Source organism: Somniosus microcephalus, chromosome 31, assembly GCF_052327205.1.
Source record: "Somniosus microcephalus isolate GS21.2 chromosome 31, FLI_Smic_1.0, whole genome shotgun sequence".
NCBI lineage: Eukaryota > Metazoa > Chordata > Chondrichthyes > Squaliformes > Somniosidae > Somniosus > Somniosus microcephalus.
Genome location: NC_141017.1, coordinates 36,249,658 through 36,275,996, shown reverse-complemented (window position 1 = coordinate 36,275,996; position 26,339 = coordinate 36,249,658). Strand labels below are relative to the sequence as shown.

The 26,339-nt window shown below is 46.1% G+C and overlaps 1 protein-coding gene across 4 annotated transcripts in view; it reads left to right on the top strand.

Moving 5' to 3' along the window:
- Positions 1-26,339, top strand: part of LOC147097742 (uncharacterized) — a 45,383-nt gene that overhangs the window by 6,950 nt on the left and 12,094 nt on the right. For all 4 annotated transcript variants that reach the window (XM_085971793.1, XM_085971795.1, XM_085971796.1 and 1 more), the window contains exons 2-4: positions 11,522-12,112; positions 20,067-20,151; positions 25,940-26,106. In XM_085971793.1, coding sequence (XP_085827919.1) covers positions 11,590-12,112; positions 20,067-20,151; positions 25,940-26,106 — 775 coding nt within the window. In that variant the 5' untranslated portion in view covers positions 11,522-11,589. The remainder of the gene's footprint in view (positions 1-11,521; positions 12,113-20,066; positions 20,152-25,939; positions 26,107-26,339) is intronic.

Sequence of the window (26,339 nt, the reverse complement as noted above, 5' to 3'; positions counted from 1 at the left end):
GTTGTCCCAAGTAATTTTTGCCTGTGTTCTGTTTCCTAATCAGTTGCAGTCTGTTCCATTTTATGAATAGAAACATGAACTGCTCCAGAGCCTGAAGCCTAATTATACTGCAAACGTACATGGTGATGAGTACCAGAAAATAATCTGCCGTATCTCCGCATGGGAGTCGTGGAACTGCCGTCGCACTACTTGTGTGAATTAAGAGGATCGCCTTTCTGTTTGCTACCACCAGTGCTTTGCCTGACTTTGATCGCTCCACCATTGGTGGCCTGTGCCCTAAGCTTGAGAATTCCCTCCCTAAATCGCTCTGGCTCGCTCACCACCTGCCTCTTTGACCAAGCTTTTGGTCACCTGCCCTAATGACTGGTGTGGCACGGTGTCAAATCTCGTCTGATTATTTGTGTCGTGCCTTGGGACATTTTGCTATGCTAATGGGCTCTTTTTAAATGCAGGTTGTTGTTGCAATGAGTGTTGATGCTGGCTGATTGCTACTTCAAATTGCACTGATTTTTTTAAAATATTGGCACTGCTGTGGGAGAGTATAGGGGCAGAATTGTTCTTGGCTTGACAATAATGCTCATTGCAGGCAATGTAGATTAAATGTTTCTGGTTGTCAAAGGTTAACTGGCCATAATTCAGATGATAAAACTCTACAGGCTGAGTGAGGGGTGTTTTCAACTCCTGTCCAGGGCGGTCTTGCAGTGATGAATATTTAAAATGCCTTGGGACTGAAATCAATCTACTCTGTATTGCAAGAAGCTGGTCCGTGCCGGTGTTTGTGCTCCACACGAGCCTCCTCCCACTCCTCTCTATCTCACCCTGTCAACATTGCCTTCTATTCCTTTCTCCCTCGTATTCAAGGGGAAGCTTGATGAATACATCTCTGCTATTTGCCTCAACCCCTCCTTGTGGTAAATTCCACATGCTAAATCACTCTCTGGGTAAAAGAAGCTTCTCCTGAATTCACAATTGGATTTATTTGGAGCACAGGAACAAGGATGTCTCGCTGCAGTTGTACCGGGCCTTGGTGAGACCACACCTCGAGTATTGTGTGCAGTTTTGGTCACCTTATCTGAGGAAGGATGTTCTTAACCATGGAAGGAGTGCAGCGAAGATTCACCAGGCTGATACCTGGGATGGCAGGAATGACGTACGAGGAGAGATTGAGTCGATTGGACTTGTACTCGCTGGAGTTTAGAAGAATGAGAGGGGATCTCATCGAAACTTATAAAATTCTAACAGGACTAGACAGACTAGATGCAGGAAGGATGTTCCCGATGGTCGGGGAGTCCAGAACCAGGGGTCACAGTCTAAGGATAAGGGGTAAGCCATTTAGGACAGAGATGAGGAGGAATTTCTTCACCCAGAGAGTGGTGAACCTGTGGAATTCTCTACCACAGAAGGCAGTTGAGGCCAATTCATTAAATATATTCAAGAAGGAGTTAGATATATTTCTTAAGGCTAAAGGGATCAAGGGATATGGGGAGAAGGCAGGGACAGGGTACTGAGTTTGGTTGATCAGCCATGATCTCATTGAATGGCGGAGCAGGCTCGAGGGGCTGAATGACCTACTCCTGCTCCTATCTTCTATGTTTCTAATCCTAAGAGACAACTCCAGCCAAATTTATATTAAAAAAAACCCACCAGATTGGGCGATTGCTTTGCGGAACGCCTCCGTTCAGTCTGCAAGCATGACCCTGAGCTTCCGGTCGCTTGTCATTTTAATTCTACATCCCAATCCCACTGACTTCTCGTCCTCTGCCTCCTACACTGCCAGTGAAGCTCTGAGCAGCACCTCCTCTTTCAATTTGGCTCTTCATGGACTCCTAATTAAATCCTAACCAATGCTCCCATTTTGTTTTGCACAGCAAGTGCTGGTAATGGTTCAGTTCATTTAATCACTCGTGGCTGTCCTCCTCCACCCACTCTATCTCGGACCTTTTTGTTCTTTCCTCCCCTCGCGTGCCCCGCCCCCCCCCCCCCCCAACCCCTGCCTCTACTTCTCCCAACATTTTCTAGTTCTGATGAAAAGGTCACCGACCTGAAACGTTAACTCTGTTTCTCTCTTCACAGATGCTGCCTGACCTGCTGAGTGTTTCCAGCATTTTCTGTTTTCTATTCCAATTTTGACTTTAATTGGAACACTGGTTTGAGAGGATATTTGTGCAGCATTGTCTTCTACCAGAAAGCGTCGATTATTTGCCCATGATCTCCATCTAGGAAGTCCTGACCTCAAAGATTCCATCTCGGTTTTTACCCAACTGTGCTTGTATTGTAGCATTTGCAGTGGCCCTGGGAGGATCCCTCTAACTACCCTCGGCTGTGAAAGCCATTGAAGTAAAGATGCTAATTGCTATAAATTGCAGAAAATTTGCTTGAAATAATGGTTGCTTTAAAAAAAATAAAAAAAAACTCTAAAAGTGCAGTTGGGCTGCTGAGTTGAGTTGATGCATTAGAGCTTTACTCTTGCATGTTCCATTTAGCTGACTTGGTAACACTTGTATCTGAGTAGGAAGGTTGAGTTCCAACCCCATTTGAGCACCGATCCTGACATTGCAACACACTTGCTCCATTTAAAAAAAATTCATTTATGGGATGTGGGCGTCGCTGGCAAGGCCAGCATTTATTGCCCATCCCTAGTTGCCCTCGAAGGTGGTGGTGAGCCGCCGCCTTGAACCGCTGCAGTCCGTGCGGTGAAGGTGCTCCCACAGTGCTGTTAGGGAGGGAGTTCCAGGATTTTGATCCAGCAACGATGAAGGAATGGCCGATATATTTCCAAGTTAGGATGGTGTGTGACTTGGAGGGGAACTTGGAGGTGGTGGTGTTCCCATGCGCCTGCTGCCCTTGTCCTTCTAGGTGGAAGAGGTCGCGGGTTTGGGAGGTGCTGCCGAAGAAGCCTTGGCGAGTTGCTGCAGTGCATCTTGTAGATGGTACACACTGCAGCCACGGTGCGCCGGTGGTGGAGGGAGTGAATGTTTAAGGTGGTGGATGGGGTGCCAATCAAACGGGCTGCTTTGTCCTGGATGGTGTCGAGCTTCTTGAGTGTTGGAGCTGCACTCATCCAGGCAAGTGGAGCGTATTCTAGCACACTCCTGACTTGTGCCTTGTAGATGGTGGGAAGGCTTTGGGGAGTCAGGAGGTGAGACACTTGCCACAGAATACCCAGCCTGTGACCTGCTCTTGTTGCCACAGTATTTATGTGGCTGGTCCAGTTAAGTTTTTGGTCAATGGTGACCCGCAGGAAGTTGATGGTGGGGGATTCAGCAATGGTAATGCTGTTGAATGTCAAGGGGCAGCGGATTAGACTCTTGCTTGTTGAAGATAGTCATTGCCTGGCACTTAAGTGGCAAGTAACATTCGTACCACACAGCCCAAGCCTGAACGTCGTCGTCCAGGCCTTGTTGTATGTGGGCATGGACTGCTTCATTATCTGAGGAGTTGCGAATGGTGTCGGCAGCGGACATTCCCATTTCTGCCCTTGTATTGTGACCTTCCTGTTACAAGGAGCGATGTTGACCGACTGGTTGAGGGAGCCCACAAGTTCCCTAGAACTCTCAGGAGAACAATTCTGTCGTCCTGACCATTACCGATACCACCAAAAGCCCAGGGGTCTCGATACTGGATAGGGGGACGTAAACAGACCATTCGGATAACTTCAGCAAAAGGTTGATTCTCACATGTAGCAAATTTCCCAGTGCTGGTGAGCCAACAGATCCCTCTATTTTTGAAATCCCTTAAAAAAAATTAAAAAAAAAATTAAAAAAAAATAATGTGGTAAGGACTGTAATACAAAGAGGTGGAAGTTGGGCTACAGTTGTATAAAGCTCTGGTTAGACTACATCTGGAGTACTGAGTTGAATTCTGGGCCCCGCACCTCAGTGAGGATATATCAGCCTTGGAGGGGGAACAGTGCAGATTCACCAGAATACTGGGGCTAAAAGGGTTAAATTGAGGACAGATTACACAGACTAGGCTTAAATTTCCTTTGGAAGATTAAAAGGTGATCTAATTGAGTTGCTTAAGATGATTAAAGGACTTGATCAGGCAGATAAACTGGTGGGAGTCCAGAACAAAGGGGACATAGTCTTACAATTAGAGCTAGGTCATTCAGGGGTGATGTCAGGAAGCACTTCACACAAAGGGTTGTGGCAGTCAAACCCCCTCAAAGCTGAGGCTGGGGGTCAATTTGAAAATTTCAAAACTGAGATCGATAAATTGTTGTTGGGTAAGGGTATTAAGGGTTACGGAACCGCAGCGGGTAGATGGGGTTAAGACACAGCTCAGCCGTGATCTAATTGAATGGTGCAACAGCTCCAGGGGCTGAATGGCTTCTTCCTAGCTTCCTGATGTCAGCAGGGATTTGTGACTTTCAAATTAAAAAAGAGATCTTGCCTGAGGATAATGTGACAGACAGGCTTGATAAACCAATTGCCTTCTGCCTCAATACATTCCCAAATACTTTGTTTATATTCATAGACCATGGTGTTTTGAAGGTAAGAGTTCTGGGTTCTGGACAAGGTCCTGCCTACAAATGTGGGACATTGCTGTGTGCAAAATAGCTCGACACACTTTACCTACATAAGTCACTGCACCTTAAAGTATTTCACTGACGCACTTTGGGATGTTTTGAGGTCTGATCGGGTGCAAGTCACTCGATGCACTTGCATGTCATTCCAGACTCTGCAATTTAAAACCCCTTTTCGTTTTGGTATTTCTAGTTGCCAAGGGGTCTAGTTTAGACTTGAAGTGGTATAATGGCAGAGTTACCACTCGTCTTATCTGGATTCGGTTCAGTGTCCATCTGTGTGTGACCCCATTTTGCCAGTGGCTTGTCTGTCTTCAATAGGCTTGTTCAAAAAGGCAGATTGGGATAACTGAGCTGTGATCTGGACCACTGCCACCTGGCAAAATGCCAAGAGGGATCAGCTTCTGGCTTGATTTGACCGCTTGCCAACACAATAGCACATTGTAGAATTTCTCCTCACCAACATAAGGGCTTACGCACAATTTCTCTTGTTCCTCCTGTCCACACCCCCCCTTCCCCTGGGACTAACAATCCACATGACCGTTTCTCCCCTCAACACACTGACTTGACCAGGTTTGACACACCGAGCTCCTGAGCTATGTTAGATTCAGGGATTTTTTTTTTTTGCAGAGGATTTATTCACCTTTTTTCTTCCCTCAAGCAAAGGACACAACAGAAGTGATGTGTTTCAGTGCGAGTGTCTTGCCTGCTTTGAATGTGTGCCATGCATTAAAATTCTAACCGGACTAGATGCAGGAAGGCTGTTCCCGATGGCGGGGGAGTCCAGAACCAGGGGTCACAGTCTAAGGATAAGGGGTAGGCCATTTAGGACAGAGATGAGGAGGAATTTCTTCACCCAGAGAGTGGTGAACCTGTGGAATTCTCTACCACAGAAGGCAGTGGAGGCCAATTTATTAAATATATTCAAGAAGGAGTTAGATATATTTCTTAAGGCTAAAGGGATCAAGGGGTATGGGGAGAAAGCAGGGACAGGGTACTGAATTTGGATGATCAGCCATGATCTCATTAAATGGCGGAACAGGCTCGAGGGGTCGAATGGCCGACTCCTGCTCCTATCTTCTATGTTTCTATGCTTTTTTTATTGCATGGGTGGGGAATTTGCCTCTAAATATGTTGGTGGAAATGTGTTGTGTGGTAGTACTGTTTATGCAATTAATGTGCAGTTGTTGTAATGTCACTAGAATGCTTGAGACACCGTGGTTGGTGTATGAGATATCTACTATGTCCCCTCAAACTGTCACAACACCCAGTTGTACAGCTAGGATTTCCCTTCCAACCAAAAGTTGTCCAGACAGCTTTGGGCTGTGTAATGCTAGGGTGAAGTACTGGTGATTATAGGTCTGTTTGTGCTGGAATCTATTTGACTTGGAATATTTGCACATTAAAGCATATTGTTTGTGTGCGATTTGAACCAAACTATTGGGCTTTAGGGCATTAGTGCCAGTGAATTCCTGCTTCAGTTGCAGCAACAGATTGACAACATTGTGGTGGTTCAGGAGAACGCCATTCGGAGTCTGAGCTCTGCGGTAATGGCTCTCGTGTTTTTAGTATTTTCTTGCACGTAACAGGTGGCTGTTTGATTTTAAATTGACCTTGGCCCTGATCTTTATGGCCAATAATGAAAAATGGATGGAAACAGATGGGCAGTTAGTGTGGTAACAGCAGGTTGTGAGGTGCAGTGTAGTGGGGGTGGGGTTCCTGTATCGCTGCATCAGAATATAAAACGCGCAACACTCTTTCCCCATCCTAGAGTTTAGTCCTTGATCCTGGGTCTGTGGGATTGAGTGACTGGGGTCCATGTGCTTGGCTTCAGAAGTCTGGTATTTTGTTTGTCTGTTCTTGCACCTGTTCCCTTGCCAGGCCTGACCACTCTTGCTGAACAAATCTTTAGCTTTCCTCTTCTCGATCAATGAGACCCAAAGGTTTTTCAGCTTCAAACTCTTTTATCTGCAGCTGAAGTGATGTGTGGATGATAAATCCACTGGGCTTTAACTTGGATTGACTTTGACGCGCATTCCATCGCCGTCCTTCTCTGTGCCACCCAGGGCAGCTATTTTGTATGTGGGTTTTTGGGGGTGTTTTTGTGAATCTGTCAATGGGATGTGATGGTCTGTTGCTGTACATTCCATTCAGCCCAACTGGTATTTGTGCTCCACATGAGCCTCCACCCACACCTCTTCATCTAACTCGATCAGCATATAAGAGTTTGTTTGGTACTGTCGAACTGGGGTTTGTTTCAATTAATCTGATCTCCAAAAGTGTAATTATCATTGTTTCAAAAAAGGTATTTTGTTTTAAAGAACTGGGAATCTATCCCTAGCCTAACCATCTCCAACTCTGGTGTAAGTTGGAGGGTGTGTTGGCAAAGCAATCCTAGAAACTAGATGGGGAGAGATGCAGTATTGCATGAGCTGCAGTTTCCTCCCATTAAATATTGGGAAGACCGAAGCCACTGTCTTCGGCCCCTGCCACAAACTCTGTTCTCTGGCCACTGAGGCTGAACCAGACTGTTCTCAACCTTGGTGTCCTATTTGACGCTGAGCTGAGCTACCATGCCTGCCCACTTCCACCTCCATAATAACGCCCGGCCTCAGCCCATCTGCTGCTGAAACCCTCATCCATGCCTTTACTTCCAGACTCGATTGTTCCAATGCTCTCGGGCTGGCCTCCCGTCTTCCAACCTCCTAAACTTGAGCTCATCCAAAACTCTGCTGCCCGTAGCCTAACTCTCGCCAAGTCCCATTCAGCTGTTGACCAGAGAAGGAATCATGGCTACTGCACACGGGGCAAAAGTGTTACTGCCTTGCTTCGATTAATGGTCTAAACATTGTGACTGGCGAGGGTGGCAACCTATAGACTTCCTTCCCAACTTGGTACAGGAAACTCTTTGGTATCCGGCACCGATGGGACTGGCGTGTTGCCGGTTGATCAAAAATTCTGGATGACGGAGAGGGTTATCTACCAAGACTATTTTTAACACATTAAAAAATCAAGAAATGTGCAGTATACAGTAATTGGGTACTCGCCTACAGAATGTTGTTAAATGGATGGTGGAAGATGCTTGATTTAAGTACAGCACTGCCAGTTGAGGGTAATGCAATGCAATGACTACCAGCAGTGTGGGAGACACACAGTACCCCTGTAAAATGGCAGATCAGAAGAGACTACCGGCAGCGCGGGAGAATCAGACTCCTGTTACGGGGTAGTGGCAATTTGGAGAACTGCCACCATGGGAGACTTGGACTTGATAACATTGCCGGTTATTGAGGTTGTTTTCGGCATGAGAATTTTTCCAGTTAATAGAGAATTCCGGATATTTAGATGCCGTTCAAACGAGAGTTTCCTGTATCTGGAGACAGCATTTTGAGCTGTAGAACACTAGAGGGAAGTGTTGATAGCTTGGTTACGAATGAAGACACTTCTTGCGTAAGAAGCATGTTGAAGTACATTTACATCTTGCTGCAAAAGGTGGTAAATCTATCTACAGTAGTGACCATGGAATAAGAGCATCAAAGAAATTTGCACCTCCAGCCAAATACATCTTTATTTAGCTGTAGACCCGGGGGGGGGGGGGGGGGGGCGGCGGTGTGTGTTAAGGAATAGCATGCAAACCTCCCTTCTGATTTGAAAGCGCTTTTTCCCCCTGAAGGTTTTTACCCTATTGCAGGAAGACATTCCCTGTAGTTGTTCAGCAGCCGATCTCATTGTGTCGCTGTCATTTAAAGTGGGCCTCTGCTGGGGGCCACTCTGGGATCTTGCAAACTGAGGGGGGGAACTGCAGATGTAAACCTACCAAGGGCATCGCCCCAGATTAGTGGGCACAGTACCAGTGGGCTTTGTTCACTTACCAAAATGAACTTTGAATTTGAGCCTGGTTTGGGGCAGAGCAGAGTGCAATAGCTCCTTGCTCAATGGTTGCAATAACTCCCAAGGTATCTCTGCATCCTCCTCCGGCTTTGCATCCCTTCCCTTCCCAGTCCTCCTGACTCTGATTCTTGTGCGTTTCCTTAATCTTCCACCCACAAATTTTGGAAGCATTCTCAGCTACCTTCACCCTACACTTGTTGGAAATCCCTCCTTAAGCCTCTTATTTTTTTCCCCCACACCAACCTCCTCCTGTCTATCCTTTAGACCCAAATTCTTGGTCATCTCCCCTTACTCCTGTATCATGGCTTAACACGTGCTCCAATTTTTATTTTCTCATTTTCCCCTTACCCACCCCCCCCCCCCCCCCTTCCTGTCCTCTATGTAAAGTGTTTAAAGGTCCTAATACAAGTGTTGTATTAGTGTGCCAATATCCAGAACCGCCTTTGTTCAGACGATCGGAGAGCCAGCAGGGGATTGAGCGCAAGGTGGCGGCTGTCTCTACACCCGAGGGCAAATGGAAGACCTTTTTTTTGTGAAAACAGGAAAAACTGCAGACAGCAGCACTTGGCGCCTGTTTTGTGACTGATTCTCCTCTCGCTCTAATGCACAAGTAGAATATGTTGGTGGGCAGGCAGCATCTGTTGGCGGGAGTTGGTATGCGAGTCAGGTGCAGAGTTCCTAAAGCTGTTTCGATGGGCAGCAGTAATGAAATGGTGGCAGGTGTCCCCCTGAGAGCAGAATTTGTAATGTTTGTGGTATTGAAGGTTGGTTGGAATTTAACTTAAAATCAAATTTTTAATTTTTTTAGCAACGTGTAAATTCTCCAATGTACACCCAATCTATTTTGCTATCTAACTGGCAGCAGATTTACAACTTGTACCCTCCCCTCCCCCTCTTCCTCCCCCTCCCCCGAGTGAACTCTGCTGTGAATTACTGGCCTTCAGTGAGTTGAGCAGCTGCTTCACTGCATCTTCCACCCTCTGAAACATACAAGATTCTGAGGGGGTTGGCCAGGGTCGATGCTGAGGATGTTTCCCCTCGTGGGGGAATCTAGAACGAGGGGGTGTAGTCTCTGAATAAGAGGTTGCCCGTTTAAGACGGAGATGAGGAGGAATTTCTTCAGAGGGTGGTGAATCTGGAATTCCCTGCCCCAGAGAGCTGTGGAGGCGGAGTCATTGAATATATTGAAGGCGGAGATAGACAGATTTTTGAGCGTTATGGGGAGCGGGCAAGGAAAGTGGAGTTGAGGCCAAAATCCGACCAGCCATGACTTGAATGGCGGAGCAGACTCGAGGGGCCGAAGCTCCTGCTCCTATTTCTTGTGTTCTGTGTCCCTGGGTTGCACCAGCTGTGCAAGAAGCGGCTCCCTTCCCACCTGGCTTTATCGTGGACGCCTACCTGCTCAGAAGTATCCCTGCAGCAGCCCCTGATCAGAACTGGATATATCTTGTGTGATCTGTTTGTCTGGTTCTCTATTAATATTTTGATGCTTTGGTTTTTGCTGGTATGGCCCTGCCTGGAAGGAGTGTGTGTGTGTTGGGTTGAGCTGATGTCATTGTCTCCCTTCTGCCAGGTTATAGGGTGGGATCTCGGGGGGGCCCCTTAAAACATACACTGCCCTTCCAGCCAGGGCCATGGTTCCAGGAATGAGGAGAGACTGAAAGAAGCTGGGATTGTTCTCCTGCGAGAAGATTTGGCTTGAGAGTTTAGAAGAGAAACTGTTTCCTGTGGCTGAAGCGTCTGTAACCAGAAGGCACAGATTTCAGGTGATTGGCAGAAGAACCAGAGGCAACATGAGGGGGAAAAACTCTTTTACGCAGCGAGTGGTTAGGATTTGGAATGCACTGCCTGATGGGGTGGTGGATAGTCGCTGTCAAAAGGGAATTGGATAAATACTTGGAGGGAAAGGAATTGTAGAGCAGGAGAGTGAGACTAACTGCATTGTTCGAGAGCTAGTACAGACTCGATGGGCCGAATAGGCTCCTTTCTGTGCTGTATGATTTTCCCCCCCTTGAGCTGTGTCGTTCCGATCATCTATCGGTAGGAAAAATAGCTGAGTGGCCCCTTTTACTGACTGGAAGAACATGAGCTTTGGTCGTTGGCTACAATTGTGACACTGACCTCATGATTGACCCAAGTCTTCAGGAATTGGAAGATTAATCTCGGCCACGACTGCAAGCAACCCGGGAGAAAAAACATTAAGGTTTTTTTCTTTGAACGCTAGTTACAGAATTATTGGAGGTGTGGCCGGTGGGGGGTGGTTGAGGGTCAAGAATCATCCAGCTGGTGCAGCAAGGTGGGGTACCGTGAGGATGGACATGGTGGGTGACCAGGGGCAGGAGGTCATGGTGATGTAACCTCCAGGAATCGTCCAATCAGAGTTGGCGATGCTCGGTGTAACCCAGGAAACCTGGCCTGTGATGCATGTTCAGACTCCCAAGTGACTGTGCGCCAAATGTACCAATGAATCTGCTATGTACAGTGTAAAATCTGTTTTCTTTTGGCCAGTCTTGACTGTTTCAACCAAGCAACATGAATCCATGCAGCTGAATTGCTGTGTAACCATTTTAAGCAAGCTGACTGTTGGGTTTCTGTGGTAAACCACTTTTATCGTTCACTATCGTTACACTGTTTTCCACTGTTATATCGTTGTAACAGTGATATCACTACATGAGGTCGCCTCTTGTCACGCTGTTATACCTGGGCTGACCACTGCTGACTCCGCCCATGGCTCCACCTACCTGCCCAGGTATAAAGGTGGTCGACTGGCTGGTATTCCTCCTTGTTGGATCCGATCACCCACGAGGGTGGGCTCTGTTATTTAGCCAATAAAAACCTATAGTTACTTAACTCGTCGCTTTTCATTGGATGAATTGATAGGTATATCAGTTTCTTAATGCAGTTTCCTAATTCTGATCAGATTGATGTATCTCGGCTATTCTGCCTTGAAAGCTTTTTCACTGGTTACAGTAACCCTCAGTCAGAATTTAATCTAGTTAAAGGAAATTGCAATGGTAGCTTTTGAGGTTTCATTAGTTATTTTTGCCCCGAGGGGCTTGGTGTATTGCTCTTGAATTAACATTTTTCCTTTTTTCCCCCTTTAAACAGCGTCTGTTTCTGGTCCTGATAAGCCAGTCTGATCGCAGCATTGCTTCTGCCCTCGCCTGCGATCCACCATGAATTCTGAGGGGTTTGACGAGATGCCAGCGGGGGCGGATGCTTCCAACGAAGCCGTGAAAGAGGACGGGGCAGCAGCCGTTAAAGGGCCTGATGCGAGCAAGCAACGGAATGATGGGGCACTCCAGGTTAAACAGAGCGTGAAAACCACCACTGGAAGCCAAGTGAAGGTGGGGACCGCAGGTAGACAACCAATACCCAATCGACCAGCAGCCACGCAGCAAAGCAGCGCCACCAATGCCAGCAAGAAGAGTAACGAGCAAGACCAAAAAGCCTTTTTGTCCAAAACTATGCCAAGACCTGGCATGTCTTCGCATGCCAAAATAATGGAGAAGAAATCAGCTACCAAGGCCATGAAGGAAAGTGTGAATGGGGCATGTGGTGTGAGTGGAAACCAATCCCCAAAAGCGGAGAAAAGCGGAGGATCGCCCAAGGCCCTGGCTCGAGTTGCCAAGGTGCTGCCCACCAGCAGGACTGTTCCCAAAGTGAGAAATCCAGCTCTGCCCCGGCCCCACTCCGCAGGTTCGTCTCTTGCGCTCGACTGTTTTGTGGGGGTGGGTTTTGTATGCTAATGAAGGGGAGGAAACCAAGTTCCACTTGCGTTGCACTGACTCAGATTTCCCTCAAGTCCATCTCCAGCAGAGGGCACCCTCTGAATGTTGACCTGAAATGTTGGTGCACAGTCTACATGTTTCCATTTATCTAGCTGAGATGAATTTAATAAAATGTTGTTTGCACACTGTTAAATATCCATTGGTTCAAAAAATTCCCTCAACATGTTGCATTACAGGAGCCCAAGGTGCAATTACTTTCAAGTCACCCAATAGACTGGAGTTATATCCTGCTTTCCAAAGTAGCCGTATTCTTGTACTCTGGGTTATCTCGAGCAGTGGTTTTTTTTTTTTTTTTTGTTTTTTTTTTTTTGTTGGAATGGCCCATGTAGCTTGGTCGCTATCCTGGACTGGCACAATGCAACCACATTCTCTAGTTGTTGAACCTGAAGCCTTGGCAATTGAAGGTAAAATGCTGTGGATTCTGATCTTTTGGAACTGTCCGTACTCATTTCGGTGAGGGTGTTGAGGCGTCTGTTCAGGCCGTCACCCATCTGCAGTTGAATTCAAAGCCAGGTCCCGTGGGCGAAAGACGGGACTACAGTGCATTTGTTCTCTCTGGCAATATTTCACCTGGTTTAGTCCTGTTCTTTGGAAAGTCCACTGAAGGGGTTTTACAAAATAGGAAAGGCTTCATTCTGTCAACTGTAAATGTCTTCTAATTGGCTTGAGTTGTAGAAATGTTGAATTTGTCTCTAGATTATTCTGAGCAGCTTTCCTGAGTGTTAGGGGGTTAGCTACAAGCCATTTCTAAGTGCTATTGAACACACACACTGCATCTAGGAACAGAAGACTAATTGGCTCAAGGTGTCCTTTGTTGATCTCCTCCCCACCTTCCTACAATATCTATCAATCTGTTCTGTAGAAATATATTTACTACAGTATTTGTGTAGGGAGAGAAGCAGCAGAGGCAGTTGGACAGGCTCGAGCTTGGTACCAAGATGGTCACACTTGGCAGTGAAGGTGGAGCAGGCTGAGGAAAGATGTTCAAGGAGCTGGAGTAAAGCCACCTGTGGTTATATATTTTCCTCCAACTGTGTAGCATGCTTATTCCTTCCACGCCCTAGCTTTGCTGATTTGTGAATGATTTGTCTTGTATCCACTTCAATCTTGAAAGTGACCAACACCCCTTCAATTAGCCCAACTTCCTGAGATCTAGGGCTTGATTTTTAACTCTGCCCCATGACAATGGGGCATGAGCATGGGTTAAATCAAGGCAGTGTCCTTTCCTCTGGGTCTGCTCCTCTGTCCTGTCCACAGCCAATTTAACACGTGGTCTTGGGGGGAATTCACAGTGTTTCCAAGCCAGACGAGGACCTGCAGAAGCCAGAATCCTATGACGTGCAAATGGGAGCCCCAATGCAATTTTTTTTTTTTTTTTTTTTTTTTTTAAACTGGGGGGTGAGCAGAAGCAGGCTGGAAGGAAAGTGCTCATCTGGGCCCCATGAGGAAGACTTGGGCCTTCTCCCTTCTCTTCGCCTCCGCCTCCTCCCTGAACACGATTGCCTTTGGTGCCGAGGACTGTTCCCATGGTTCAGTGCCTCCTGACAGCTGAAATCCCACTCCAGATGGCCTGGTACTGACTCCCACCAGGATCAGGCAGGACATTCCTCTGGGTGATGGTAAACTGGCCGGGGCCTCACTCTGCCACTGTCCCACCCTGCGGTCTCCTGCACCGATTTCCTAAATAGCATAGGTTTCAGGTAGTAACACCCCATCCTATGTTGGTGGCATCATTGCACCACCCATCATCTTCTCCAGATGGGGGCTCACTTGGATAGGAATGTTGCTCCCTAACTAGTACATATCCCTCTGCTAACTCAGCCCTGTAGCTAATTTGCCAATTCCATTGCAGACTTTAGTTGGAATACGAGCTTCAACAATTTTTCCAGTCATCCCTGATCAGTGCCCTGCACGAGTCTGCTTCTTGTTCCTGTTATGGATACCAGGAAACTCTTTTTTATCCGGCACCAGTGTGGTGCCGGTTTATCAAAGTCCGGATTACAGAGGTATAGTTAAAAGGTACGAGAGCTCCGTACACAGCAACAAATCCAGGCTTCCCTGTTGCTTAGCAACATGTGCAGGAACTCTGGCCACAGACCAAGCGTCCCTGTTGCTTAGCAACAAGTGCAGGAACCCCAGTTACACAGCCACAGATCCAGGAACTGCCATTAATATGAAGTAAAACTTACCTGAACCTACTCCTGAATTTTGCCGGTTAACTGAGATTTCTGGTTAGGTGCCGGATAAGAGTTGTGTAATATCCAAGTGAAACTTCCCCCTCCTGAATGAGGGTTTAAATGGTTTCTTTAATTTTCTTTGTGAAATAAAGCTGTCCTCAAGCGGCATATTCCATCAAGGCTGTACAATTGCTATTGTAACCCCGATTTGGTTAACGCAGTAGCTTTCTGAAGTTGGGTTAATCCTTTGCTTATATTCACTTTCTATGGCAATTTGTATAAACTACATGTGCCAGGGTCACGCTGTATAAAATTTTGGTTGCTAAGTTCTTGGTTTATTTAAGCAGAGGCACCACTTTCAATTTCATGGCAGGCGGCTGTCTCTGAACAGCTGATGGCACAGCATGTGGTCGGGTAGCGTTAACATACGGCTCCACATCGTGAGGCCATCAAACCGACTGACAGCTGCAGCCAATGGAATGACTTGCAGCAATGCTGGGAGCACTGCCCAAAATTGCAAACTATTTGTGTGAAATGTCCTTTACAAAATGGTGAGTTGTGCCACTGGAAGTTTATAAATCCTGGACCTACGTTTGCCAAACATCTCCTGTGGGGGAGGAGAACATCAGGCAAGTTACATTTATAAAGAACTTGCATTTATATAGCGCCTTTCGCAACCTCCTGACTTCTCCAAGCACTTTACAGCCGATGAAGTACTTTTTCTTTTTGTTGAAGTGTAGCCACTGTTGTAATGTAGGAAACATGGTAGCCAATTTGTGCACAGCAAGCTCCCACAGATGGGTCTCAATTAGCAGCACCTCCAACAGTGCAGCAGTCCCTCGGGACTTGGACCCACAACCTTCTGACTGCCAAGGCGAGAGTGCTGCCCACTGAGCCAAGGCAGACGCGCTCAATCGGCCACTTCCCATCCCTGATCCAGCTCTCCTAGGTGTCAAACTATCTGATCTCTTAGCCGAACTGCATTCTAACCTAACTACTGGTTTTACTCACTACTTAATGGGACATTATCCAACCAACAAGTTTTGTATCAAAGTTTCTGCTATTTCTTTGAAGACCAGCATTAAACTGTGTACTTGCCCTCTTGTCTATCTTCCCTCTTCTCCCTTTCCCCCCCCCCCCCCCCCCCCCCCTGAGTTTTTATATAGTTTGGCTTGCATTCCCTTGAGTCTCTTTCCTCAAATGGTTATTAATCATCTGAGTGTAGACTTTCAGTCGGTTGGTTATGTGGATGAGGGCTTGATTCACCTTGACATTCCCATGTAAACTTGTGCAGTCTTTTGGACAGTCTAGAGTTTGTCCATCGCCTTCAAACCCAGGGTCCACACTGCTGATTCAGGTTGAGGCCTTGAGGCTAGAATTGTAGCTGGCTGTTAGTTTGGCCTGTGAGAGGGTAATGATCAAATCTGGGGCGGTAGTGGTCTGTGACTATTACTGCCTACACAAACTTGGTTTAAACCAGATTAACATTGGGAACAGAGTTGATTGAGCCCAGCAGCATGCAATCTGGAATGATGCAGGTTTAAGTGAGTTAACTGGCATCTCCATGTTGCGAATCTGCTCCATTAACTTCTCCAAGATGGCTTGCTGGTTAAAGGAATATTGTGGGGTGGGGGGAATAAAGGGGAAGAGAGAAAGAGGCGAAAATGTGGTAAATGAAGTGTAACACTTGCGTTGTGGCTAAGGTCTCTCCTTTCCTCTGAGATGGTGGCAGGTGTAAAGAGGAAGGTAACTCCTCGATTTTTCTGATGCCTCTAATCATCCCATTTTAAAATCTCAAATGTCAGATGCGGGCATCTCTTTTCCCCCCCCCCCCACACACACTCGATGTGCTATTGGCAGAACCTGAAGCTTGTAACTGCAGTCACCTTGTGGGCCATGGTTTGCCCTGCAGGAGATGTGGACTGTTTGGCCCATTCCGTTCACTTAGCCTGATGGGTTGGTAGACATTTCAATTATTTATTCATTCATTCATTCTCTGACATTTAGAGGATGTCTCCCCCACCTCTGCTCCCTGGTGAGGAATGGTCTATAGTGCACTGAGCTTTCCACTAAAGGAACTGGTTTTGTTAAAGGAGAATATTCTTGTGTGGGAAATTCTATACTGTAGTATGTCAAAATATGAAGTTGTGATTTGATTTCAAGTGTGTCTATCGATTGGCACAAAAGACATCACTGCAGAATATCTTCAGTATGCTGGAGTTATGTGAAATGGATGAGTAACATTGAAGACCTAATTACTTTTTAAATTTCACTTACAAAATGAAGAGTCAATTTTTAGTTTGGCTTTCGTGCAGGGGATTTGCAATTGGGCTCCAGACTGCTTTGTGATGGACATGGACAGCAGAGACTGGAGCACAATTGGATTAGCGAGAGCTGACTGCACTTGCTGTGACTATGACTCATGGTATGGCGAGATCAGCATGTTGTTGAATCATTGCAAGGTGGGCTTTCTAAAAATAATAATTGGTAGCTCTACACCTGGCTTCCTCCCCACTCTACATTAGAGGGCAGGTGATTCAATCTTTGCCCTAACTTTTATTGCTCCAAACAAATGGGACTGTTCAGAGACGATTCACCTAGGTTAATTCCTGAGATGAGGGGGTTGACTTGTGAAGAAAGGTTGAGCAGGTTGGGCCTATACTCATTGGAGTTTAGAAGAATGAGAGGTGATCTTATTGAAACATATAAGATACTGAGGGGGCTCGACAGGGTAGATGCAGAGGATGTTCCCCTCGTGGAGGAATCTAGAACTCGAGGGCATAGTTTCAGAATAAAGGGTCGCCCTTTTAGAACTGATGAGGAGGAATTTCCTGAGGGTCATAAATCTGTGGAATTCTCTGCCCCAGATAGCTGTGGAGGCTGGGTCATTAAATACATTTAAGGTGGAGATAGACAAATTTTTGCAAGATAAGGGAGTGAAGGGTTATGGGGAGTGGGCAGGGAAGTGGCTGAGCCCAAGATCAGCCATGATCTTAGTGAATGGTGGAGCAGGCTTGAGGGGCCAAGTGGCCTATTCCTGCTCCTATTTCTTATACACATTTTGTAATGAAGTTTTGGATGACTTTTCTTTGATTGCCAACTCTGGACCTATTCCTGGAGGCTTCATCACATGACTTCCTACCACCTCCTGCCATTGGTCACCCAACACCTCTGTCCTCACTGATCCCCACAGCCAATCAAAGTGAACAGACTCTTAGCTGATTGGATGATTTGGTCAAATAGCCTTTTCCTTCCCACCCCACCCCCACATCTAATTTTTATAACTAGTATGGAAAAGTGTTGATTTACTTTTTTTATACCTTTTTTAAATGCTCCAATGATTTATCTCCTGGGTGTTGCTCGCTGCAGTGTCTTGGAGCTTAGTTTCGCAATCCTTGACTCCAGGGCAATCCAGGAGGGTTGGCAACCCAACAGTTTGTATCCAGTTACAACTCTAGCTGTCTGACTTTAATATGGAACAGTGTTAATCTGGAGCAGTGTGTTCAGCCCTCTACCTTGTTATGAAGTAATGTGCCACTCATCCCCTCCAGCGTTGGTCTGATGGGGTGGATTCATGGGTGTGAAGTGTTCATGTTGGCTCTAGCACACTTGGCTGCCAACGGTTAAGGGTTTTCTCCCAAAATGTTCCACCATTCTGTAGGTGAAGGCAGTGTAGAGGAGAAAATGTTGCAAAGAGCTGAGGTTGGGGGTGGGGTAAACTCTAGAATCGGAGGGCTGTACTCAACCACCCAACACTAGAAAACCACACTACAGGGGTGGGGATAGACAGCAGCACTTTGAAGGAGTGCTTTTTCTATTTGTATGGGTCCTAGAGTCCGAGTTGGCTTTTGGTATTTTATGCTGTTCAATCTGGGGTTCTGGAATCCTTGAACACCACAAGGTAATTTCACTTGTATCAGTAAAAATGACCATGAGTCTGTCTGTCTCTGTAAATGAAGGAAAGCAGTGGACAAGCTGCATTGTGAAGGGGACTGGGTACCGTGGCTTTTCCTTTCCTTCGATCTTCCTGCCACTAGGTGAACGAGAGAGACTCATTCCCTTTACTGGTAATGCTAAAGCTTGCTGACCACAACACTCGCCAGAAAGTCTTCACCAGCTGGTGTTGCTGAATACACTTTTTGCCTGTGCTTAATCCACATTAAGCAAATTCAGCAATTTACCCGTTAACCACATCTGCTTGGCACTGGACATGACTGGGGGTGAGAAGATCCAGTTGGAGTACCTGGTGTTCAGATGCACTGACTCTACCTCTATCTGTAAAATGTTGACCTTTCCTATTCCCCAGTGCATCTCCACCATTTTATAGCGCCATAAATCAGTGCATTGGAGCTGCTACCCTTCAAACATCACTGACGCAAGCTCCGCCAACCTTCATATGATTCATCGCTATTTGTCCTCCAGGATGCTACCTGAATTTCTATTAAACTGGATTCCTGGTGTGTGTCTCCTTCATATTTGAAATGTGGGCATGTGATTCACTGACATTTACGGCGAGCTGTTTGGTTAGTGCCCATTCGTGACCTTTCCAACTTTGTATTGGAGCACTGTCTGAGCTGTCGATTCAATCCACCGTTAATTGCATTACACAAACATGCAACCCACAGTGTAAAAGCCCACAAATTGAATCATTGCTCTCCTATTTGTGTATGCAAGGATGGTGCAGCGCACAATGCTAGGCTTTCACCACACCCAAGTCTGAATTTTCTGGTCTCCAATCAAATAACCATATCTTGAAACATTTTATTTCTCAGTTGTCAAGTGAAAGATGCAAAGAAATTTTTACACGCTACATAAATCTTTAAAAATCCATGTCTTTTTCTATTAAGATTCATGATAGTTGCTCAGAGAATCTCTGCCTTGTCCATTCCCACCTGAACAATGTTCTGTTTTAATCTTTGTGCTGCTTGCTGTTTTTTATATGCATTAATTTTAAAGGGACTCTGGTTTGTGAATATTGGCCCTATACTTTTGTAAATGCATGACTGGGCTTAAATTGTGTTGAAATTATTCCTCCATTTGTTCATGACAACACTTGACTAATCTGTCCCCAAATAACACACCCTTTTAATGTCTGAATTCAGGCTTTAGAATGGTCTGAAGACCCAGCTGTTGAATCTAGCTGCTTTTTTTTCTGTTAACATTTAGTCTTGGTCTTGTTGGAACACTTAAAATCCTAATTGTTGTGTATGTGCCTTTTAAGAGAAGAACTGATTCTATACTGCAGTACCGGCAGTGACCACCCCTGTATATAAAGCCATAGCAGGCTTCTGTATTTCAGTCTTGAATTACACTCTTCAGTAAATACCTGTTCTCCTGCAGTCTGAGTATTATTGATCCTCCGACACTACACTAATGAGTGCAACTTTGAGACTTTCTGGTGTAAATAAATGTACAAAAGAGCTAAAGAAATTATGAAACTTGACTTTCAGACAGTAACTCTTGGCTGTATTTAAAATTCTTGCCCATTTTTGGAATAGTTCTTGGCACGAGCAATTGTCTAACTTGAACACTTGAAAATTTGACATCTGGTGCTTTCATGAGAATTAAAAAAAAAAAAAAAAAAAAAAAAAAAAAAAAAATCTTGTCTAACTGAAATGGGCTTGGCTTTAACCATGGATAGTGGTTTCCAAATAACTGACTCTCTCATTTTAATTGTCTCCACAGCTTCCAAGAAACCAGCTGCTGTCGCAACGGCTAAGTTGCCTGCTGCAAGACCACAAGAGAAGCCCTCGCAGAGCAAATCGAGCAGGTAAGGACTACCCAGATGTGCCTTGGATACATTACTAGCTTCAGTTTGTGGTGGTGAGTTCGCTGGGGAGAAACCAATCTTGGCCAAGAACCTGAGCTTGTTCTGAGTTACATCATTGCTGATCTGTAACTCTATCTACCTGTCTTCGCTCCATGTACCTTGATGCCCTTGCCCAACTAGTGTATTATCCTTTTTCCACTCTTGACACCACTTGCTTCTGAATGCTGATTGTTGGATCCATGAAATGCTGAACAAATCGGCATTACATCTTGAGGAAACTTGATTAGTCCCGAATGTGCCAACGGAGCAGTTCCTGCCCCTCCACCTATGGTGAACCAGATGAGGGTAGCTCCCAGTGATACTCGATCAATTAATGGGAGAAGAATTAGCTCCGATGGGTTAGGGGTACAATGCTGGACGTGTTCAGTTCATTGGTTACTTGCCTCTTTAAGCAAAGATGCAGCAAAAGTGGTAAGTTTGGGATCTGCTCTAAGGTGGCTCTTTTTTTAAGCAATGTTCTTTATTGTGGTGACTTGTAATATTGAGCTATTGTAGACCTCCCGAATCCAATCGGACCTTAACCGTACCTTACCCTGGTTGGACATCTTCCTGGAGGTGTCATCACATGACCACCCCACACACCCGCCATTGGTCGCCCACCACGTCCATTCTCGCGGTGTCCCACCTTCCCATGGCCAATTGGAAAGTTAACAGACTGTTCATTACCTGATTGACAGACAAGAATCACCCAAACAGCCTTTTGCCATCTTGTCCAATATTTTTAGAACTAAAATGAGGTGGTGTAAAAATTGAAATGAGCACCCAATTATTTTATTGGCCCAATTTATTTTTTTTCTCTCGGGTTGCTCACAGCTGTGTCTTGGAGGAATCTCCAGGAATTCTGTAGTTTTTTTTTTAATGGGTATTTTTCTACAGCTGCAAAGTAACCTAACTTGTCCCGAGTTGGATACAGGAATTTTATTAATCTTTTATTGTCTGAGGCTCAGCATTCCAGTGTTGTGCTGTCTGTCCAGCCCAATAATTGAGCTTGCCAAAGACAATGGGAATTGATCCACTGCCCAGCTATCTGGTGTTGATGGGTGAGTGGCCCTTTTATTGAGCATGCATACTTTATTTTGTGTTGCAGGCCAAAGTTAAGTACAGGAAACTTTATTTTTTATTTTTTATCCGGCACCAACTGGAGAGGCCAGTTTATCAAAGTTCGGATTAGAGAGGTATAGTAAAAGGTACGAGAGCTCCGTACACAGTAACAAATCCAGGCTTCCCTGTTGCTTAGCAACAGGTGCAGGAACCCCGGCCACAGACTGCGTCCCTGTTGCTTAGCAACAAGTGCAGGAACCCCAGTTACACAGCCACAGATCCAGGAACTGCCACTAATATGAAGTAAAACTTACCTGAACCTACTCCTGAATTTTGCCGGTTAACAGACTTCCAGTTATTTAGGTGCTGGTAAATTGAGAGTTTCCTGTAGTGCTTAAAGAATGCTATAAATGGACAGATCTGCCTCTTCAGAAAGTTAAATGTTTGGGTGGGAATATTCCAATCGACTCCTGTGCTTTCTGTTGTATTAATAAGCAGGCTGATGGCTGTAAAGAGGGACAGGCCCCCCTTATTCAAACCAGGATCTTAAACCCATGTAGGATTTGTGGTCTGCTGTACCCTACGTTTATAGCCTGAGACTTGCGTACTTTGATTTTTGAAATGACTAAGCATTTCTTCTTCCAACGGGGGGGGGGGGGCGGAAGAGGAGGCTGTCTGACAACCTGGTGACCTGGTGATGGGAGTCTAAACACGTAACTCACTTGGAATTGTCCCATGTTGCTTGCTGCCCTGTACTGAATAACTAATGACCAGCTCAGTATGCATAATGTTCATTGCACCATCTTCCTTGCTTGTCTGGTTTCCCCCTGCCCCCCTCCTTGTCAACTGAGCAATTAGGACTGCATTTCACATGAACCGTCTTGATGGCAGTACAGCTGCCCATAAATTCTGCCTCTGTGTAGACTGCTGAGATTCGTTCTAAATTGATGTGCTGTTTGTGATCAATCTCGCATTCTTGCTGCTGACTGCGCACTCTAATAAACGAGGTGAGCATTCTGCCTGACTCTGGTCCCCTGGGTTTTTTTTTTAGGGAGAAGGGGAGAGAGAGAGGGGGCTCGAGGGACGCACTGAGCCACTCTGTGCTGGGGAGGGGGGGCTGTCGGTGGCGTGCAGACAGTAAGATGGGGCGAGTGGTCCTCCCACCGGGGTAGTGGCTTGGCTTGGGAGTCTTGCTTCTGGAGCTCGTCCATCAATGTAAATGTTTTACAGTAACTCTGCAAACTTGTCTTGTTTGGAACTACATCCCGCAGGAAGATTTGCTACAACTGTCTGAATATAATAATGGAATACCTATGTATTTCAAATCGTCCAACTGCCAACCATTTTGAGGGGGAGGTTAACCCTTCAGGGTTGTGGGAAATGCTTTCTCAGTGCCTTTCTGGCATTTTTAAGTACCCTTTTTTGAAATGGGAGTACTGGTTTTAGATATCCTGTTGGATCCAAACTTAAAACTCTCCCCCACCCAAAGCTTGTTGTATACAGGGGACCCTCTGCATCCAACTCTTGATTTACTCCGATGTATATTGCGGTGGAGGTGTAACACTTGAGCTGGTGTCCTGTGCAATGGTGTCGACCTCTTTCCCTCCCTTCCCCCCCCCCCCCCCCCCCCCCCCGGCGTGTACAATGTAATCTAGCCTCCCTGTAACAACTTGTATTTTTCCCCCAATGTTACTTTATCTAATGAGACTAAACTCCCCAATACATGGCATCACCAGGGTTGGAAAGTAGTGCTGGGGGAGGGGGAATAGTAAATCAATCCAGGTAAATAGAAATATTGGGGAGGAATGAGTAACTGCCTGTTTCAGCCTCGGTGGTATTGAGGGAGAAGTTTGATTTTGAATGTACTGCCCGAGGGCGGTGGAAACAGATTCAATAATAACTTTCAAAAGCGAATCGGATAAATACTTGAAAGGGGGAAAAGAATTTGGGGTTATGGGGCAAGAGCAGGGGAATGGGATTAAGTGGATAGCTCCTACAAAGAGCTAGCACAGGCACGATGGGCCAAATGGTGGCCACCTTCTGTGCTGTATCACTCTGTAAAGAAGCAGCCTTGAGAAACCAGCTACTGCATCATGAGCCAGGCATCTCTCCGCTGACCTCCTGACCTGATGTTGGGGCGGAGTCATGCTGGTGGGATTCTTTGACTGGCAGGTGCTGCGGCTGGGTTGCTTTTTGAGGTGAACAGGGATCGAAAGAGCTGGGTATGGCCTGCGCTACCAAGACCGCCCATCATTGCAGCTGCAGGGAACACTCGGAGAGGCTTGTTTAGAGTTGGAGTAAATACCCCGGGAGGTTTGAGTATTGGGGGGAGGTTTGTCAACTCTGGTTGGCTGGCTTCCCGGGCGGTATCATCACATGGCTCCTGCTGCCCCTCGCAGTCAAACAGCCGCTTCACCACTTCCAGTATCTCCTGATGATTTTTCTCCCAGTTTGCTCACAGCCGCGTCCAGGAGATTAACCTTTAATTCTTGGAGGGTTGGTGGCCTGAATTTGGAGTGGATGAGGGGGTTGAAACGCCTCCATCGTGTTATACTGTTTATATTCCAGGATAGTCTGAGGATCAGATGTGAAACTACTGTAGCCTCTGGGTACTGCATCTCTCTCTCTCTCTCTCTCTCTCTCTCTGGGATCTCATTGAAACTTATAAAATTCTAACAGGACTAGTAAGGGGTAAGCCATTTAGGACAGATGAGGAATTTCTTCACCCAGAGAGTGGTGAACCTGTGGAATTCTCTACCACACAAGGCAGTTGAGGCCAATTCATTAAATATATTCAAGAAGGAGTTAGATATATTTCTTAAGGCTATGGGAAAGCAGGGACATGATTTGGATGATCAGCCATGATTGCATTGAATGGTGGAACAGGCTTGAGGGGCCAAATGGCCTCTCTCTCTCTCTCTCTCTCTCTCTCTCTCTTAGAAGTTACTTATGAGCAGAGAAGGGAAATGGCACCATCTGCAGGGCCCAGTGTGAAATATCAGCAGGGAACTCTTCTGCTCAGCAGTTTAAAGCTGTCTGTATACTGGGCAGAGGTCCAGTTGGCCAGGCCTGGCTCTGGTGTGTGTACTATTGGAGAATGGGAAACTTGGGGATGCTCCGGGCTTTGTGGTGTGGTTTGAGTTGGGGGGGAAATGACATTACAAAGGCAACCAGAGGCCATCACTCCACTCCCAATAGGGCAAACATCCGTAGGACCTCAAACTCCTGGCGTTCAGGCTCGGCAGATTCTGGAATCTTAAGGGTAGGGCCCCTACATTCTCTCGCAGACACGATCTAGCATGAAGTGGCAATGGATGCCTTTCGGGTTAGCCAGTTGGTGACATTCCTTCACTGGTTTCTACAATTCTGTTCAACAATGACTCGTCCTTCCAGGGTAGTTGCAGCATTATTGGGGTCGCAGGTTATGAGCAGACTAGGTAATTTAGCCAATTAGTGTATTGTCTGTCACTCTACCTCCCAAGCAAGATTTACCCATGAGGAAAAAGACTTGCATTTCTATAGCGCCTTTCAAGACCACTGGACGCCCCAAAGTGCTTCACAGCCAATGAAGTACTTTTTGAAGTGTGGTCACTGTTGTAATGTGGGAAACACAGCAGCCAATTTGCACACATCAAGCTCCCACAAACAGCAATGTGATGACCCGGATAATCTATTTTTCAGTGTCGTTAGTTGAGGGATTAAATATTGGCTAGGTTACTGGGAGAACTCCCCTACTTTTAGTGCCATAGGATCATTTGCATCCGCCTGGGAGGGCAGACCTTGGTTTAACGTCTTGGCTGAAAGATGGCCCCTCCGACAGTGCGGCGCTCCCTCAGTACTGCCCCTCTGACAGTGCGGCGCTCCCTCAGTACTGCCCTGGAATGTCCGCCTGGATTTTTTGTGCAAGTTTCTGGAGTGGGTTAAATCTCCTCCTGGGTACCACTTGAGCATTTTACAATTGTTCAGCCTCCATTTATTGATGGTGATTTCCATGGCTACACTTGCTCTTGGGGTGCAAGTCTAATGCTGGCAGGCTGCATTGCAGCCCTGATTTTTAAATATTTTAAGGCTTTTACCTTTCATCAATTTCATATGCTTTTTCCAGATGAGCATTTATACACCATACATTGTCAAGTAGTATGTTGTAGCCTTAGTTGCTGTGATCTGGAATGCACTGCCTGAAAGCAGGTTGAACAGTCCCTTTCAAAAGAGAATTGGATATATATTTAACTGGGAAATTTGCAGGGCTACGGGCAAGAGCAGGGGAGTGGGATTAATTGGAGAGCTCTTTCAGTGAGCTGGAACAGACACAATGGGCTGATCGGTGGCCTCCTGTGCTGTGAGAATCTGTTAGACAAGTGTTTTTTTTTCTTTCTGTTGAATTTTAGATAAAACTGCAATATCTACTGAAATTAGCAATGCGAGTAGTTTTCACTCTTGTCGGCCTAGCCATTAATGGCCATAGTGTTCTACTAGAGCTACAGTTTAAGTGCTGCCTTTCACTCTAGTAATTCGTGTTAATTTTTGTCCTGTAATGTTTGGGCAGTTTTTGCTCCGTACAGGCAGAATGTGTTTATGCAGCCTGGTTCCCTCTGCAAAGCAGACCATTGAAAGGGGCATGTGGGAATGTCTGTGGTAACTCCCATCGATGACCATTAAAATTTTTTTTTTTTTTTTTATATAAAAGACCAGATACCGCTCTTGCTTCGAGCAGATCAGCACAGGGTGCAGTGAGGAAGGCACCAGCGCCTCGAGCTACCAGTGAACGACCAGCTCCAGCTCGACCTGCCAAACCTGGGGTCCTGTCTACAGGAGCCCAACCCGAAAAACTCTCTGCCGCCTCCAGCAAGAAAGGTGGGGGAAAGCAGACTTATAAAGGTGGTCTACAGATTGTTTTTGAGACTTTAGCTGTGGTGGCGGTGATCCACTGTTACTTTAAGGTCTATATTGCAGGTTCTGAAGTTGAAATCTTTGCCAAGCTGCCTAAAGACCAAGTACTTCTCTCCAGTGAAGGGTTCAACGTCAGGGCAAGTTCACATGCCATTGGTAGATGCCTGGGCACCGGTTGTTCAACTTGACTTTTGGAG